The sequence below is a fragment of the Ylistrum balloti genome, unplaced genomic scaffold (genome assembly GCF_031769215.1).
Source record: "Ylistrum balloti isolate Yb309-2 unplaced genomic scaffold, AGI_CSIRO_Ybal_v1 Utg371300, whole genome shotgun sequence".
NCBI lineage: Eukaryota > Metazoa > Mollusca > Bivalvia > Pectinida > Pectinidae > Ylistrum > Ylistrum balloti.
The window spans coordinates 31,012-47,678 of record NW_026782697.1 but is presented as its reverse complement, the minus strand read 5'-3'; the positions used below and the strand labels follow the sequence as shown (position 1 = coordinate 47,678).

Sequence of the window (16,667 nt, the reverse complement as noted above, 5' to 3'; positions counted from 1 at the left end):
AATGAACAGTTCATGCAAAGAAGGTTAAATCATAAATGACTGAGATTTTAAATGAGTTTTTGTATATCATTTTTCTTTGTGTTTTAACCTTTTGTTCGGTGTTACAATGTCAGACGACCCCAGCAATGTGTTCCAATTGAACTTATTCAGGTTTTGCAATGTTACATATTGAACACCTTCAAAATAAGCAGTTATTAAGGATTTCAAAAGTAAGATTTGGTTGAATATTTTTCAATCTCAGGTGTCCGAACAACCATTTGTGGGAGAAACTATAGCCAAACGATAACAAAACGGAGTTGTTTTTCCGCTGGACTGACTTTTGTAGACTACCATGCTTTATATCAAATCGTACGCTGGTACATGTAATGATATCTGATTAGAACTATTTTTGTTCTCCCCATTTTTCGATTTTTGCTACAGCGAGCGAAAACAAACATTTACTTTCTTTTAGTGGTTATAAAAAGCGATAAAGCTTAAATGGCTATAATCAGCACACAGCAACAGGTACTCCAATATCATAACAAATATCAAAAGTTTGTCTATTTAACCGTCGCATGTCCGTAATGAAAGTCGTGAGTCTCGTTAACCATACAACCACGGAAGCTATCACTGGCCTGCAATTCAATAACACGTACAATTAACCGGGTATATTAGCAACATGCGGTCAGTGATGGACATTATGACACGTTCAATGCCCTGAACCTACCTGGTTATCAACATGTGAATTGATTGGGTATAGTAATTTAGCGTGTTGTGTTGAGGCTGAAGATTTGATGTACTATTTAGGACAATCAGGTTCTCTACCATGGTCTGATGGACCGTTCGCTCAGTTAACCAGTAAGTTATTAAGGTGCTAGATAGTGTAACGGAAAGAGTTTTAATTATGGCGGTAAGTTATAAGGTATAAATGATGTTTTCCCAAAGGTTGACGTTCAGTATCGACTGTGATTAAAACCCACCGATTGCTGTTGATGACAGGTGTAGACGAGTCTCAAGTTGTTCTCCTCGAGAAAATTTCTTTGTAAGGTTTATATAAGAGTATTTCTTTATTAGATTATTCACAAAATTGTGTAGAAGTCTTAATATTTGTTAGTTACAACGTTTCTGAGTGGTCAGCTTTCGGAGATTTTATCTATAACTTACCTTGGGGAATCTTTATCACTGCCTTCGCATTTACTTTTAATCCACATATGAATCAGCTGTTAAAAAATTGATATGATTTTTAGAATAAGAAGATTATTGGATGAAAATACTTGATTCAGATATTTAAAAACACATTCTTCAAAAATCCTGATTAAATATTCCTATATTTAATGCACTTCTGACGTCGAGCTGGCCTATACAAACAACAAAAATGATAATTTCTTTAACAGTTTCTGTCACATAACTGCTAGTTTGAAACATTTACGTCATTACTGTCTGCTGTGACACTCCTTAATTACAACAGTTTTTGTTATTGCATCCGGTAGTGCTGTACCCGACAAGTTTAAGGTGGTTTGCCTGAATTATCTACAAGTAATCAAACGAAATCCCTTCCAATCGCTGAACAGTAGTGTCTTAGGTCTAGAACTAGATACAAGGACTGTCACCAGACAATCTATCTAACAAGTGCACATCAAACAACATATATATATTTTCGTTATTTTCAACTGACATAAAAAAATATCCGTTCACAAGCAACGAACCCATTTGTAACTTGTAAGAGAGACATGATGAAGTCAGGACGGCCGTGTTCACGTTTAATTCAATGCCCAGAGTTTGGAAATGCATTAATGATATATAACTATTTTTCGGATACATTTATTGTTTATTTGTTTGGAGAGATGAAGCGCGTTACAAATAATTAAAGGAATTCTGGATTTCTGGATTAATAATGTATGTCTCACGAATGAGATGGGTGATTTTTAAGTGAAAACATAAAAATTGGTCAAAAAAACAGCAAATATAACTATTATTTAATACATTATCTTTTTTTAACATATTGAAAGTTAGATTTTAAATGGCAAGAATGAGTTGTTTTTACTTCAATAAATTATAATGATTTGAGATGAGGCTGTCAGAATTCCGTCTTGTGATATGTTGACAAAAAGTGCATGCCATTATTTCACCATCGATGACCGGATTGCTGAGGTCTATATCCCCTACCTATGCCATTTACATGTAGCAGCTGATTCGATGTTCCATGACCTGTTCCCATTATCACGATTTCCGTGCAAGAAGTCGTCAACTGACTGACAAACTCGTTACACGGGGTTTTTAATAGATGCAGGTTGATAAAAATCATAGAGAATTTTTACGGTCGCCATATTGATCTCATTGAGAAACATTCTGTTGCTTTGTGCGATATGATGCTGGACGTGTTTGATGCTCGTTAGTTTGCCTGTTGGTTCCGTTGTTGTATCCTTTTTTCTCATTTGAGAAGTTGACGTTACTTACTTGGATTGACCAAGGTTTTCATGGCGGGTGTCGTCGACTCTTAATTCTTGTGCTTTTTCAAGAGTCACCGTGTAAATCTTTCTTTGGTTCATATTTTGCCAAAGTCGTATCGAACTGTTTGTTGTTGGTTTTTTTTTCATATCAATTCCATGGGCCTTTATTATATCGATATTTTTGTTAGTTATGATCATAAAGATAACTGTAAATATCTATATTCTAACTGCGATGTGATTATAATCTAAAACAACAATACAAACGTGAAAACATTGTTATTTTAACTCGAAATCTATAAAACAAGATTAAAAATATTAACAAAAATATATTTAAACGGAAAATACAGAAAGAATAAGACTAATTGCTACGAAACGATAAATATCTGAAGCTTCAATCTTTCACCAGATTGTAGTATGGTATATTTCGTATTTTGAACCACATTGTTCACATATAATGCACAAATCCATAATATTTACTGCTGTTCCGTCTTAAGGATTTTAACAAAGTTTTTTTTTTTTTTTTTTTTTAAAGTGTGCTAAAATGCACTTTTCTTATATAAACTAGAGTAAACTTTATCCCCTTCCAGTTTTTGGTTTTACCATATCTGGGTGAATGGTATTTGAGACGAAATTTTTTAAATCTTATTCAATTGAACTCAATTTGTCCCCGCCCATCAGTCCTTTGAGGTCCGTCATGCAGGGTCAATATGTACATACAATCATATTGCCTTTCTATATTTATGATTTCAACCAAGCTTAAGTTACTTCTAATTAAAATTAAAGAAATTCTGCTGAAAAATCCCTTATATAAATAAAATTCACAATGTTGGTATCCTTTTAAGGCTTTCTATTTACGAATAGTATTTGGCTCTGGTTTTGAAATTTCAGTCAATTTACCCCCGTTTGGCTTCGCTCTGGTCCCTAGAGGTTGGAATATTTAATTTGAGATATTTTGTTTCACCTTTGGTCATAAAGGGTTTATGCAAAATGTCATTATAATTGGTTCAGAGGTCGAAAATTTCAATTGCTTGAGGAGGAACAATACACGACGATTGACAAAAGGCGATGGTAATAACAAATCATATGCTTAAAAGATTGAAAAGTTGAATGGTGAGATTTTGTAGAGCTTCCTAGCGTTATCATAATGAGAAAGTTACTTAATGTTTCATGTTGTGTTTCTTTTAGTTTTGGAATATGTTTTATTTTTGGTATGGGTTCAAGTTGCTACGTGCTATTGTTAAATTGGTTTTTTTTATATAAATGGAAATGTATATATCACTTGACTCATATTTGTATATAAAAAGTTGATATATAAACACATATGGATTTTGGGAATAATCTATATATATACTAAAGTGACGGTTTTCACTTGCCAGTGCTGTGAAATATTGATTAACACCGAGATATATGTATAAAACCAGTGCGTTTCTCTGTATGGTGTATCGGTATGATGAAGCCACTCCCATTTTGTAACAACAAGTGATTGACAGCTGGACTTCAACATTTTCGGCATATCAAAAAGCATCTGTTTTCAATTGCTCAATCTGTCATCCACCAAGCTACAGTTGTCAGAGGTAAACCATCATTTTGACGACAAGACCATGACAATCAAAAGGGACTTGCATTATATAGGCTTGTTGGATAATTACGGTTACATGATTTCTCTTGCGGTTCACAAGAGAGCAAACAGAAAAGGAATTTAATCCGGATTATGTTACTCCTCAGGCAAAGAAACAATTGTATTAATAGGTAGTTCGAACAACAACTAAGAAAGGAGTCACTGCAGATTGATATTGATAGAGTAAAGACAACGATTCTCATCCAGACTACCATACTGAGCTTGATGACAATATAACAGGAAAATAATCGATAAAATTTGATGAGGTCTGGGAAAATGAGATATGAATTTGTATAAAAAAAAGTAATACAAATATATTGAATTTACCACGACATATTCAGAGAGAGTTTTCCATGGTTACTATGACAAACTTGATCTCGAATGTAGGGCCTGTGCATATTGCTTGTCTGACGTTGTTTATATCAACATACCTGAATTGCCGCCACGCCGATTCTATAATTAAACCTGGAATTTAAACACTAAATTTCCATCAAATTTATACTCATTCAGTTCGTACAATACAAGGAGATGACCTCCAATCTCACCGACGACGCTGCAGACGATTCCTCTTCAGGTATGTCACTTCCGGTTTTGATAGTGATTGCTGTCTTAATTGCCATCATGATTATACTGACTATGGGAGGAAACCTTTGTGTTCTTATCACTTTTGCCAAAGATAAAACTGTACGGAAGTTTAGTGACTGCCTTATTTTGAACCTTGCTATTTCCGACTTGATCATCGGATCCATATGTATTCCGTTATATGCTCCTCTGCTGTTGACCGGAGATTGGCCGTTTGGACACGGTGTTTGCCTTCTGTGGCTCGTTTTCGACTACGTTACACCTGCAGCGTCAACCCTCAACATTTGTTGTATCAGTTTTGATCGTTACCTACAAGTGGGTCACCCTTTGTGGGCAAGGACCCACCGAACTAATAAACTATTAGTCGCGTTACTGATTACACCATGGGTTCTTCCCGCTCTTTTCTTTCTACCAGCCATTACGTTATGGGAAGTTGGCCAAGGTCCCATCATTCCAGATAAAGCGTGTTTCCTTCCATACAACGTAAGCGTTATGATGCTGCTTGGCGGTACTTTGATTGAATTCATTTTTCCATTTATCACAGTAGCCACATTCAACGTTCTTGTGTACACAACAATCCGACAGAGGAGCAAGAGATTCATGACGGCCGTCACGGCCCCGGCTACTGTAGGAACTCAACAAGAGAATGAAGAAGCGCCTGAACCAAAGAAAGGAGGATTTACCACAAACAACTCTAAAAGCCTTCAGCAAGATCGGAAAGCTGCTCGTTCACTTTTTATCCTTGTGTTGACGTTCGGAATTTGCTGGATGCCTTTTGAAGTCACAGCATTAGTGTCTACAATATGTGGTGGTTGTGTGGATCCAGTAGTTTTTGAGGTGACGTTTTGGTTATTATGGATCAACTCGACAATCAACCCCGTGCTGTATCCTTTACTTCATCCACGGTACAGACGAGCGTTTCTCAACCTTCTCACGAGGAAGAATAGGGTCGTGCCTTTACCTGCTGGCACTAGTGCCGTCAACACAACGGCTTAAGTGTAATATGATAATAATTACATGGATGAATGTTCATATAAGGTATTGTTGTTTACTTTTTGGTGTAAAACTTTACTATAAGTTATGTTCTAATCGTAGCTAAAATATTGGCACCGTGTTGTAGACATATTTGATGGATGTGATCAGAAAGTGGGGTGCAAGTGATCAGATGGTGAGTGCAAACATTTGCTTTGTTTTTCTATTAAAAACAATTGAAGTTGTAAGTAAACATACAATTTGATATCTTATACTATTTAAATGAATCCATATAATTACCTGTTTGTTTTTAGGAGTTATTACATTATGAGATAACACAATAAAAGAAGTACAAACAAATACAAAATCGATTAATATATAAGTTTATTATATATTGAAAGAAAGGTTACGCTGGTCGTAACTCTGTTTATGTCCGATAATACTTACATTGTATATTTATAAACTTCAACCTCATTCCACCCCACCAATCGTTTAACAGATCATGGAAGTCAACATTATTATCATAGATTATCTAAATGCAGCTATAAAATTCAGAGTATAAATTTAAAGTTATATGATTATTTTTTAGGTTTTAATCACAAACACAAAATAAATGAACATGCAAGTATATAATTTAGAAAAAAAAATAGAAAATAGAAAATTACATCGGTCATCTCTGAGTTTATTTCCGTAGTATATATAATCTTTAATGTCTACAATCCTACTAAAGTGCGCTATAAATATATCTCAGATAACGTCGTAAATTGAGTTTAATTGTACAATGGTTTAATGCGTAGATAAAGCTGAAAAGGGAAACATTTACACAGAGAGTTTTAATAGATATCGGGTGCAACGATTCATCTTCTATCTAAATACCTAAATCAGTTAGCGAATCAGCATTTTGTATCACCTTCCCATTCTAGGTTCCATACAACTAACATAGGCACTGTTGCAGAAAAGATCAAATATTCGAGAAATTATTATTTCTTGTTCGCTTATGGAAATGGAAAATTCTCTTTATAACATTGTGATGAATGTTACTCTGACTCTAAAGGTGACGAATATTCATGCGAATTTTTCATTATTTTAATAAGTTTATATATAAATGTATCATTATAGGGGTCATGTGACATGTTACAGTAGTCGGGGTGAAACATTTTATAAAAATAAAAATCTATAAGTTCTGTGTTAGGTAACGATTTTGGCACGTGATTTCAGAATTCAGTTTTATACGGAAAAATATACTGAGAGAGAGTATCACATCTGAGCTTCGATTTTTTGAGTCGTAACAAGTCCCCTCGTCCAGGATATTTCACATTTCGCCAGTTATCATTCATGCCTTCATTTTGCGATTACTTAACCTTGTCATTGATGCACGTCCGATGGAAATCATTCGTAACGGTTGTATAACACGTTTATGAGTTCTATGTACCGAACATATCTCTGATCAAAAAACAGTCGCTGCCTATTCTCTATTCAACATTGATGCTGCCATCTTGAAATCGCAAGCCAGGAAACAGGCGACGTTTAATGTGATTTCGAAACCAAAATGTAATTTTCCGAAAAAATTGTGTTTTGTATTATAAAGAAATTCATTTGAGCGTAAAAAATCAAATTGTTTTTTAATCACTTAAACAGTTTGATATAATAAAAAAAGTAGTGATAAATTTAGTTTTGAATTAAGTTTTCGAAGTTGAATTTTTCCGTGCCTCGGAATAAACATTTTCGCACTATTTCCAATAAATGATGTAATTTCATTGTTACTATAATTACATCTCAATCGCTATAAGACTTGAAGAGCCAATGAAGAACATTCCATAGTGTATTATAAATGTGCCATATACTAGTGCACTAAAATATAACATGAGTGAATTAACTGGATAACAAGCGAGTTATATGATAGCTAAACATACTATGAAATTATAGTACATATACACCATATTTTGCACACTCGTTCAATGCACAATATATAATTATCGAGAGCCATTGAAGAATGATCTTGTTTATTTATTTGATTCAGCGGGCTATCTGGTCCAGTGGTCTACGTCAATTATATTACATGTATGTTTTTAGAAGACTAAATCACGTGATATAGATGTGATACTTTATGTGTATATTTATGTACTGTATCTATAACGTTCCCTGCGTATTATGTACGCATGACTTTCCGGACGTATTTTGTAAATTTGTGATCGTTCAGTTTCGTACAGATACTTTCAAGTGCATGGTGCATTATATCATTTTGTATGATAATACAGTAACAATTATATGTAAGCATCCCATCATTATTTACAAAAAGGGTTTCTTCCTACATTTATTCACTTGTGTCTTTTCAACAATATGTAACTTTACATTAAATGAAATTGAATTTTCACTTGTTAATTGAAGGAGAGCTATTAAAAGACAAATTAAATGTTTATTTAAATTATGAAAATAATTCAGTTCGTAATTTCAAAAATCATTCGTCGTTAGTGTCATTTTATAAGGAATTCAAAATTAGAATCAATTTAGATTGATATTATGGATAACTGGGGTAAACAGTGTCTATGTGCTGGCCGCAATTCACATATTTGAATTATTTTCAGACCAATTGTTCTCTTTTCTTTTTTTTTTTTTTTTTTAGAAACTTGTTATACGTGTTGTTTGTTTGCAGTATTTGCTGTTTACTGTGTCAGATAGGACCTAATGTTGATTACCACCATTGTCGTATTACAACGTGCCTGTGTAAACTCTGCAGATTAATTGTCTCCCTGAGGGTAGCCTTCTCTAACTCATTAGTCCTTGATACGGGGCTAGGGTTGACAGCACTAGATGTGCGAGACAAACAAACCATATCGAAACATTTCATCGACAACGAGCAGTCCCAGTTACATTGATTTTGTAATCAGTGAAGCAATATACTTGTTTTTAAAGTAAGTAAGTAATTACAACCGGACGTGCCTACTACCGTCAGGAACTCCTGATTAACCTTGTTTTACTCTCTTGATCACAAACCGAAACTCATCTGGCCTTAATGTCAGAACATCAGCTGGCACGCAGACAGATCGAATATTTATTTCTTAATTTAATGTACTGTAATATAATAAATTTTCGCGGGGCTCAATTTTCATGGATTTTTTTTCAAAAGGAATATCATTTCGTGAAAATTTGCTTTCTTACATATACTTATTTCAAAAGTTTGTGGACTTATGAATTCGTGGATCAATGTTACCAAAGAAATCAAAGAAAAACCAATTCCCCAAGAAAAATTAATTTCATAGTATCTTTGTGACTTAAATGCTTTCATTATCGACGATAAATAACAAATTCATATCAATTAAAAATGCGCTGTAGTAAAGTATAATGTTTATCCTTTATAGTGCTTAATAATTACACCAAGGCATAAGGAATGGGTAAGCCGTGCTTAAATAAATGTTTCAAATGACAGATTAAAAACAGATTACGTAACAACGTTCGTCATTGTGTATTGAACGGTTTTAATTACTCATGGCTATCATATTTTTTACAAACTTTCAGAAGATACTGTTAAGTGGATGCGTGTCAAACATGGTATTGACATAAACTACAGTATACCTCAGATAAAAGCTTGTCACAGTTCTAATTATAGGTTTATGTTCTGTTAAGCAGTACGTTACTGACTTTTTAATTAGTACGGACAAGCGTTTGCTTTTGTTTTAAAGCTGTACAAAACAATTGTTTATCTTTTAAAATCAGTCTTAATTTAATTTCAATTATAGTTAGGCAAGAAGCATTTTTAATTCTTATTCAAATAGTTTTTCGCTGATATTAATTCCCATCAACACAACGATATACTTGTGACTTGAGACATCGACCATGTATATGTTTGAACAAACATGTAAGTAATGTATCTTTATTGTATTCACAAGCAGTGTATTTTTGTTTGTTTGTAACGTTGCACGTAAATAAAAGTGTACGAAACTCTCACTTGTGATGTTGTGTGTAAAGTTTTTTGTCTTCCTCAAACAAATTAAATCTACAAATCGCTTTATCTTCCAAACAATTATATTCTAATTTTGAAGTTTGAGCATAATATCTTTATATATATAACTTTATAAACACCTTGACAATGAACGCAAATGTGAGAGTCATCTGTTTTATTGACGATATCTGTCATGCAGTGAGAGTCGGGAAAAAATTATTGCCAGGTTGTACAAAAAAAAAAAAAAATGAAAACTTCGCACACGGATCATAATGGCTACCATGAACATACACATTCTGCGCGTTTTATACAGTCATGGAGTGATGTTTAAAACAAGTGTCTCTTTTATTGAAAAATTATTGATTTTCAGCTTTCAGAAAAGAACGTCGTTGAATAGTTTATGGACTATAAAGGTAACGGGGATGGTGTTTCAATTGCAAGGAATCCGTTCCATGCTTGCTTCATTTGTAAGTTTTGACAGCAAACATGTGATTTTTTTCGTCGTTGTACCAAACCATTGTCATATAGAAAGCCAAACAAATCAATAGTTAATTTGAAAACTCATTCAGCCCAAAAAGGTATAAAGATATGAGCGATTTCAAGAGAATGATGGAAAAATTTAACGGCCTTTATAATATCTCAATTCCTTATGCGATATAAGTTGAACGTGTTTAATGTAAATTAGCATACATTATACCTGTTTGTTCCATTGTTGCATACATTGCTCTCATTTCGGAACGTGACATTATTTACCTGGATTGACCAAGATTGACATGGAGACTGGTTGGTGAAGCAGAAGACGATTACTCTTTTTGAACACTCGGTCTTCTTCTTTTTCATGAGTCTTCGTGTAAATTTTTATTTTGCCTTATTTTTATAGAATTTCACTTTGGATTATGATTATGTTGACATATCGGTACTTTCTTTGTTGTTTATTGATAATGAAGGCAAGAATTTTTAGTTATCTGGTGGTTACTTACGCAGAAATTTGAAGAGGTCCGACTGTCAAAAGTGACAGAAATTCAGGATTTGCTTTCATCCGTAATTGAACTGACGCTTTATTGCATGGAGTTTACCACACTATTAATGTTAAAAGAAGTGTGAGGAATGAAACATATCTAAAAGCTTAATCTCCAGGACACGTAGCTTTTTCATCTTGATATAATATTTTTTTCTCTTATATAGAAATAATGATTTGTTTCTTGGTACGTCTATAATATTCAAACTGTTACTGTTTACGTTGAAATCCCTAACTTCGTGTATTTTAGAATCATTTTGTGTGAAGTATCAACTGGAAATTGCTGCTGTTTTCTTGAATGCCAGAATTCCATGATGGCTGCCAACTTTACGTTTCTTTTTCATTGTGTCTGGTAACCTAGTATTACTGAACAGATATTTTTATTCATATATTCATGCTTTGGTGTTTTCTTTTCCGAAACTAAATAAAAAAAACTGAACAAATAGGGGAACAGTATTCTTGGCCCTGTCGTCAGTCCTTCATTCAATATTAATATGGCTCCCAGTCCAAGGTTAATGATAATTTATCACTCTGGATGGTAACGATTTTATATAATGGATAAAATATTTGAAATTTGTGATCCACTTGTTTAACACTTGGACTGTGATTTATCAATATGTCCTTACCTTCATTTTAGTAGTGAAAATATTCTCAATATGCATCAATAAGAAATGGAAAGAAACAAATATCACTAGTGCTGCATCCTACTAATAGTCAGGTGTGTACACAGTCCCATGGTCGATTTCCAGTGCGATTCACAAATCAATATTAATATTCCTGTTTAGATATTTACTAACTAGTACATTTGTGTTTAAATTATTCTCCTCATTTTTACATTACAAGCGTATAGAACACAACCGATCAGTTTTAAATACGTACATCGTTTGAGTATCGATCGGTTTTCAGTTTAATAACTGATTCAAATAAATATACTTTGAACGAATTTATGTTGGCACAATCAAATTTCAGAGGTCAATAATTTAGCGCAATTCAGTGCCAATAACGCAAAAATAAGGTCACCTCTGATATTTAAGGTAAATATATAAATTAACGTTTATTATTATTAAACGATTTGTAAATTTAAATAAGTAACTTTAGTATTCTTTTCGAGTATGTATCTATTTTATTTCTATTCATTCAATCACAAAATTGAATTGATTCTTAAATTCGAGTTTTCTATTTTATTTTTATCTTATTCATTCAATCACAAAATTGAGCTAACTACTGCTTGTATGTATCGATATACTGAGTATTAATATACTCGCAGTGAATCAAACTAATACACATTCCCTAATTCCAAACATATGTCGGTATTACGCAGTAATGTGCATTTAGTACAAGCAGTGTTCAAGTTTCAAACAAATCATCATCATAAATTGTCTCTATAGCATTTGCTTTTTTATAGTCAACTAACCACTTTTATCCTGATGAGAATTCTCCAGTATCTGATAATGAGAGAATTATCAATTAAAGCACAAATGAGTGAATGCGCCACAATTGATCGTGTATTAAACTTCAAGATGGCGTCGTCTGGTCCGGAAGGAACTTCGGTACAAGTAATTCCGAATATAGAATCGACTCATATTCAAGAAATGGTTATTAATTGGAGGAAAAATGAAGTTTCTAACCAACCCTGTTGTCTCGGCTGCAGAACAAACATATGATCAGTATTCGAGTAGCACAATATTGGATCATTATCCGGTCATGGTGTAATTCTGAACGAGTAAGTACTACACCATGACATCTCAATGAGTTAGTAAACAACGTTGATTAGGCTAAATTTACCCACGCAGTAAAATATAGCACATGGGCATATAAATTAAACTACAATTTTAGCTCAATAATATGAAATCCGAATGTGATCACAGTAAATATTATCGAAAATCTTACCGCGGCTTGCTGAGCAGCGACAAGTACAACAATTTCCACAATATTCTATCAGAACTGTGAATCTCCCAATGTTGTCTGCAATATTTGAGATACTCTGTCACATAATATATGCAAATAAGACGAAATGACAATGGACGGTCGGCGGAACGAATCAATATTTTTGATTAATTTACAACCATGCCAAGAATTCTACATACAGCACACAGTATTGTAGGCAGCATGATTAACATTATGTTCGGCTATGAATGACGAAGTACACATACCCTTAAAAATGTAAGGATGATTCGGAAGGACAGGTATCCTGAGCTTCATTTACAATACCCGTCAAGTGAATCTAAGCCCATCCAAAAAGGCAAAGTGAGGCGTTCTCTAATGAGAAACAGTTTTAACCAGAACAATCCAGTTATTAGTGTAATATTAGTGTAATAACACTCGTTAGATATGAAGCAATAGATTCCTACTCTTCTGGAAGACCCGATACAACAGCGAAACAACCAGGCCTACCAACAAGCATCGAACACATCTAAATGCGTATCGCACGAGAAAAAAATATCCCCCAATGATACATGATGACCTTGGAACCTCAACATAATTTTCATTAATCTGCATCATTCAAGGCATTCTGCTGCAAGTGTATCGGTTAGCTGTCACGAAAATCGTATTTTTCACAAAACTGAAATCCAGTTTCTGATTGGCAACATCTGTGTTGAGTTGGGTGTTAAGGTCTTTTAATCGACTCTCGGCATACATATGGAAGGTAACTAACTGTGCCCCGCCGTTACCTGACTTGTTTTTGTTTTTATACGAGGCTGCATTTATCGAAAAGCCTATTAAAACAGGTTACAAAGACCTTGCAAAGTCGTTTAATTTCACTTTCAGATATATTGATGGCGTCTTGTCTTTAAATAACAAGAAATGTATTGATTACGTCCACCGTATATATCTACCTAATTTGGACTTTTTCACATCAGCCGCTCATCTCGATCTTTTCCTACAACGAAATCAACATGACAACATGAACAGATTTGCACCAAGCTGTATGATAAGCGTGATAATTTCGGTTTCCTGGTTGTGAATTTTTCAATTTCTGAATAGTTCTGAACATTCTTGCAACCCAACCAACGGTACTTATATGTCGCAATTGATTCGATATTCAAGGGACTGCTCCAATTATCGCGGTTTTTGTGTGAGATGTCTTCAACTGACGGACACAGGGTTTCAAAAGATGCAGGCTGGTGAAAATTATGGGAGAGTTTTACGGTTGTCATAGTGATCTTATTGAGAAATATTGTTTTTGTTTGATATGAAGCTGGACATGGTTGATGGTCGTTAGTTTGCCTGTTTATTCCGTTGTTGCATACATTGTTTCATTTGAGACCATAACATTACCTGCTAGGATTGACTATAGCTTACATGGTGCGTGTCAAAGATCAAGCAAAAGACGCTGACTCTTCCGGAACATTGTCTCCTTTACTTTTTTCGGGAGTCTCCGTGTGAATCTTTCTTTTGCTTACATTTTGTTTTATTGAATTGCATATCCATTCCATAGAAATTCATGATTTTATTGAATTTGCGTTTGGATTATGATTATGTTCACATGTTGGTATTTTCATGGGATTTTTTTTAAAGATGTTTCCTATGGACAATATCCAATGACAACACGTATACTTTTGCTAAAAAGTGAGCTTGAAGAACCTGGTTAAGTCTTTTACCTGTTTAGATAAAGTGAATTCAGTCCGGTATGAAAACAAAAAAAACAAGAAAAGGGTACAGTTCCATTGTGTATACCAAATATCTGTTTGAAGATATTAACACCACACTCCGTGAAGCTATCGTGAACGAGAACTTCAATCATGTTTCCATATCATCCTCAGCACATTTCATATTGGTACTACATGTGCTTTTCACTAAATACACTTCAGTGTAATACACTATCATACACTTTTATTGTCGTTCACATTTCTTTTAAAATACCTCAAAACTAGAAAATGCTGGCTTTGACTTGGTTTGTAATGTGATACGACAATGAACAAATGCAATATCAAATATTCTTATAAAGGAGATGTTTTCTTTAAGGAGAAGATGGTCACAATTGATCAAAATCTGCTTGGATATTCCAAATCCACACTCCGATTATCCCACTTCTCCAGTATATAGTATCAAAATTACACAGTAATCCTTATTTGATAGTACCAAGAATGATTACTGGATTTATAAAGCTCCATACTTTTACTTGCACTTATTTTAATAGTTCGTGGATAGAGAGTGTCCAAGAAATCATCGAAAATACAACCCTCACGAATATAAACTAATTTACAGCAATCGAGCTTAGTAGCAATGAATGTTATGTATATGGTTGTTTTAGAATGTAGGAATCCAACAGAAAAGAGATAGGTCTGTAACCTTGGCATTAAAACCTACACTCTTTCACAAAAATACGTAACAGATTAGTTTATAATTTTAATCAGATTGAATTGCGATACTGCAACACGAGTATCAAGTGGTTTGTATTTAGAACGAGAGGCAGTGAGAATGAAAACCTTATTATCACTCGAGAATGTGACATTTCTTGCTTGCGCTGGCCAAGACTTGCATAACAGGTTTTGTAAATGTAACACAAGACGCCTACACTTTCAGAACAACTGTACATTCTATGGCTTTACGTGTAACTTTTCTTTTGTTCGTTGAGTTATGTCTATATATCAGCATTAAAGTCATGTCGGAATGATATTTTTGTGCATTTTGTGCAAAAGTAGGGTTAATACGTAGTTCATCAGTTTAGCCTTCGGGAAGTAGCCAGTGTCAGCTTGATGACAGATTGGACTTCGGAGTCAGTCTGACGACGAATTATGTCCTATTATGTTATATTACGAGTATCTGCAATAGAACATTAAGTTGTACCATACTTGTCAAATACATAAAAATTATAACATTTACACACATTCGTACAAAAAACGTTTCATAAGAAGTCAAGTTTACAAGATTTTCATGATTTTTAAATTCCACATACAGAGCAGATTACACATGATCGGATCCACTGCAGATAAACTGAAATAATTAAGTGAAATAATTCTTCGTAAAAATTCAGAAGTAGTACACAGAATATTCATAATCAACGATATTTGATCATTAGAAAGGTTTTTTTTTCGTCACTATAAATTAGGCTAGTCTTAAGTATTATGAGCCTCCTTAATAACACGTGAAATGGGCCACATAGCGTGATATAAACAAGACATTCTTATCTAAAATGGTTTCATTTAGTCTTAGATGGGTGTTTGGATTATCTATATAATAACCTGATGTAGAAGCAAACGCCAGTTTCACGATTAACAGTAAAAAAAGTGGTTGTCTAGTATGGCTGTCCAGAAACATTATATGCAGTAAATATATCCTGTATTGTCTCATAAATGCTCTCTACAAAGTTACAATTTCCTGGAAATTCTACTACATGTAAACAATACCATCAGTTCATACACGAGCAAAATTACTATGGTTGCAGCAACGGAACTCATTATCACGCTAATAATACATTAGCTATAGTTTCAGGGGATTCGTTCAAGCTTTCACAAGTCCACTAATTATACGATTTTCATCATTCACGATCGGCAGAAACGGACGGAAAGATAATCCCGCCATTTTAACGATTATCCAAAAGATATATCGAACAGATAACGTACACATTGACGTCACTGTTATGGCCTTAGTAGATGGCACCCGAAACCGTTATTGTTCTGTTGACAGAAACGCCATACAGAGGCAATGTTTATAGATGCTGTTTGTCTTCTTCTAATGCATATAAAAAATATGAAGATGATGGTTGAGGTATGTAACAGCTTCCTAGATGTTAAAGATTCATCACCATAAAGCCTTCAGTCTCTTGTTTATTAATTTCGTTCCATGCCCTTAACAGGATATAACCTAGTGAACTGTTAGTAATGTTATTTTAGTGTGGTGATAGTACATCACATACGGCTCCTTTTATCATTACACTGTTTTGTTTCTTTTTTTAATTGTTTATTATTAATCTAGATTTTGACATTTCTTTCCGTTTATTTTTGTATCCCTCAATCGCCTCCTGGGTTGGCCCTTACCATCACTGGCAAGTTTAAGAAAGATGAAACAGCTATATGATGCAGTTTCATTAATCATTTCGTTCTATTGTATCAAATCTTAATGAAAATTAATTTTGCTTGTGTGTCGTTTCTATAGTTCTTTTTA

At 33.8% G+C, this 16,667-nt stretch overlaps 1 protein-coding gene across 1 annotated transcript; it reads left to right on the top strand.

Moving 5' to 3' along the window:
* The first annotated feature begins 4,575 nt into the window (after nucleotides 1-4,575).
* Nucleotides 4,576-5,625, top strand: LOC132561899 (histamine H3 receptor-like). The gene has a single exon (XM_060226609.1). It carries the CDS (start codon nucleotides 4,576-4,578, stop codon nucleotides 5,623-5,625), a length of 1,050 nt encoding a protein of 349 aa, XP_060082592.1.
* The last annotated feature ends 11,042 nt before the right edge of the window (nucleotides 5,626-16,667 follow it).

What these genes read in the sequence shown, in the direction of transcription:
- LOC132561899 (XM_060226609.1), top strand. Translation starts at nt 4,576, where the DNA reads ATGACCTCCAATCTCACCGACGACGCTGCAGACGATTCCTCTTCAGGT.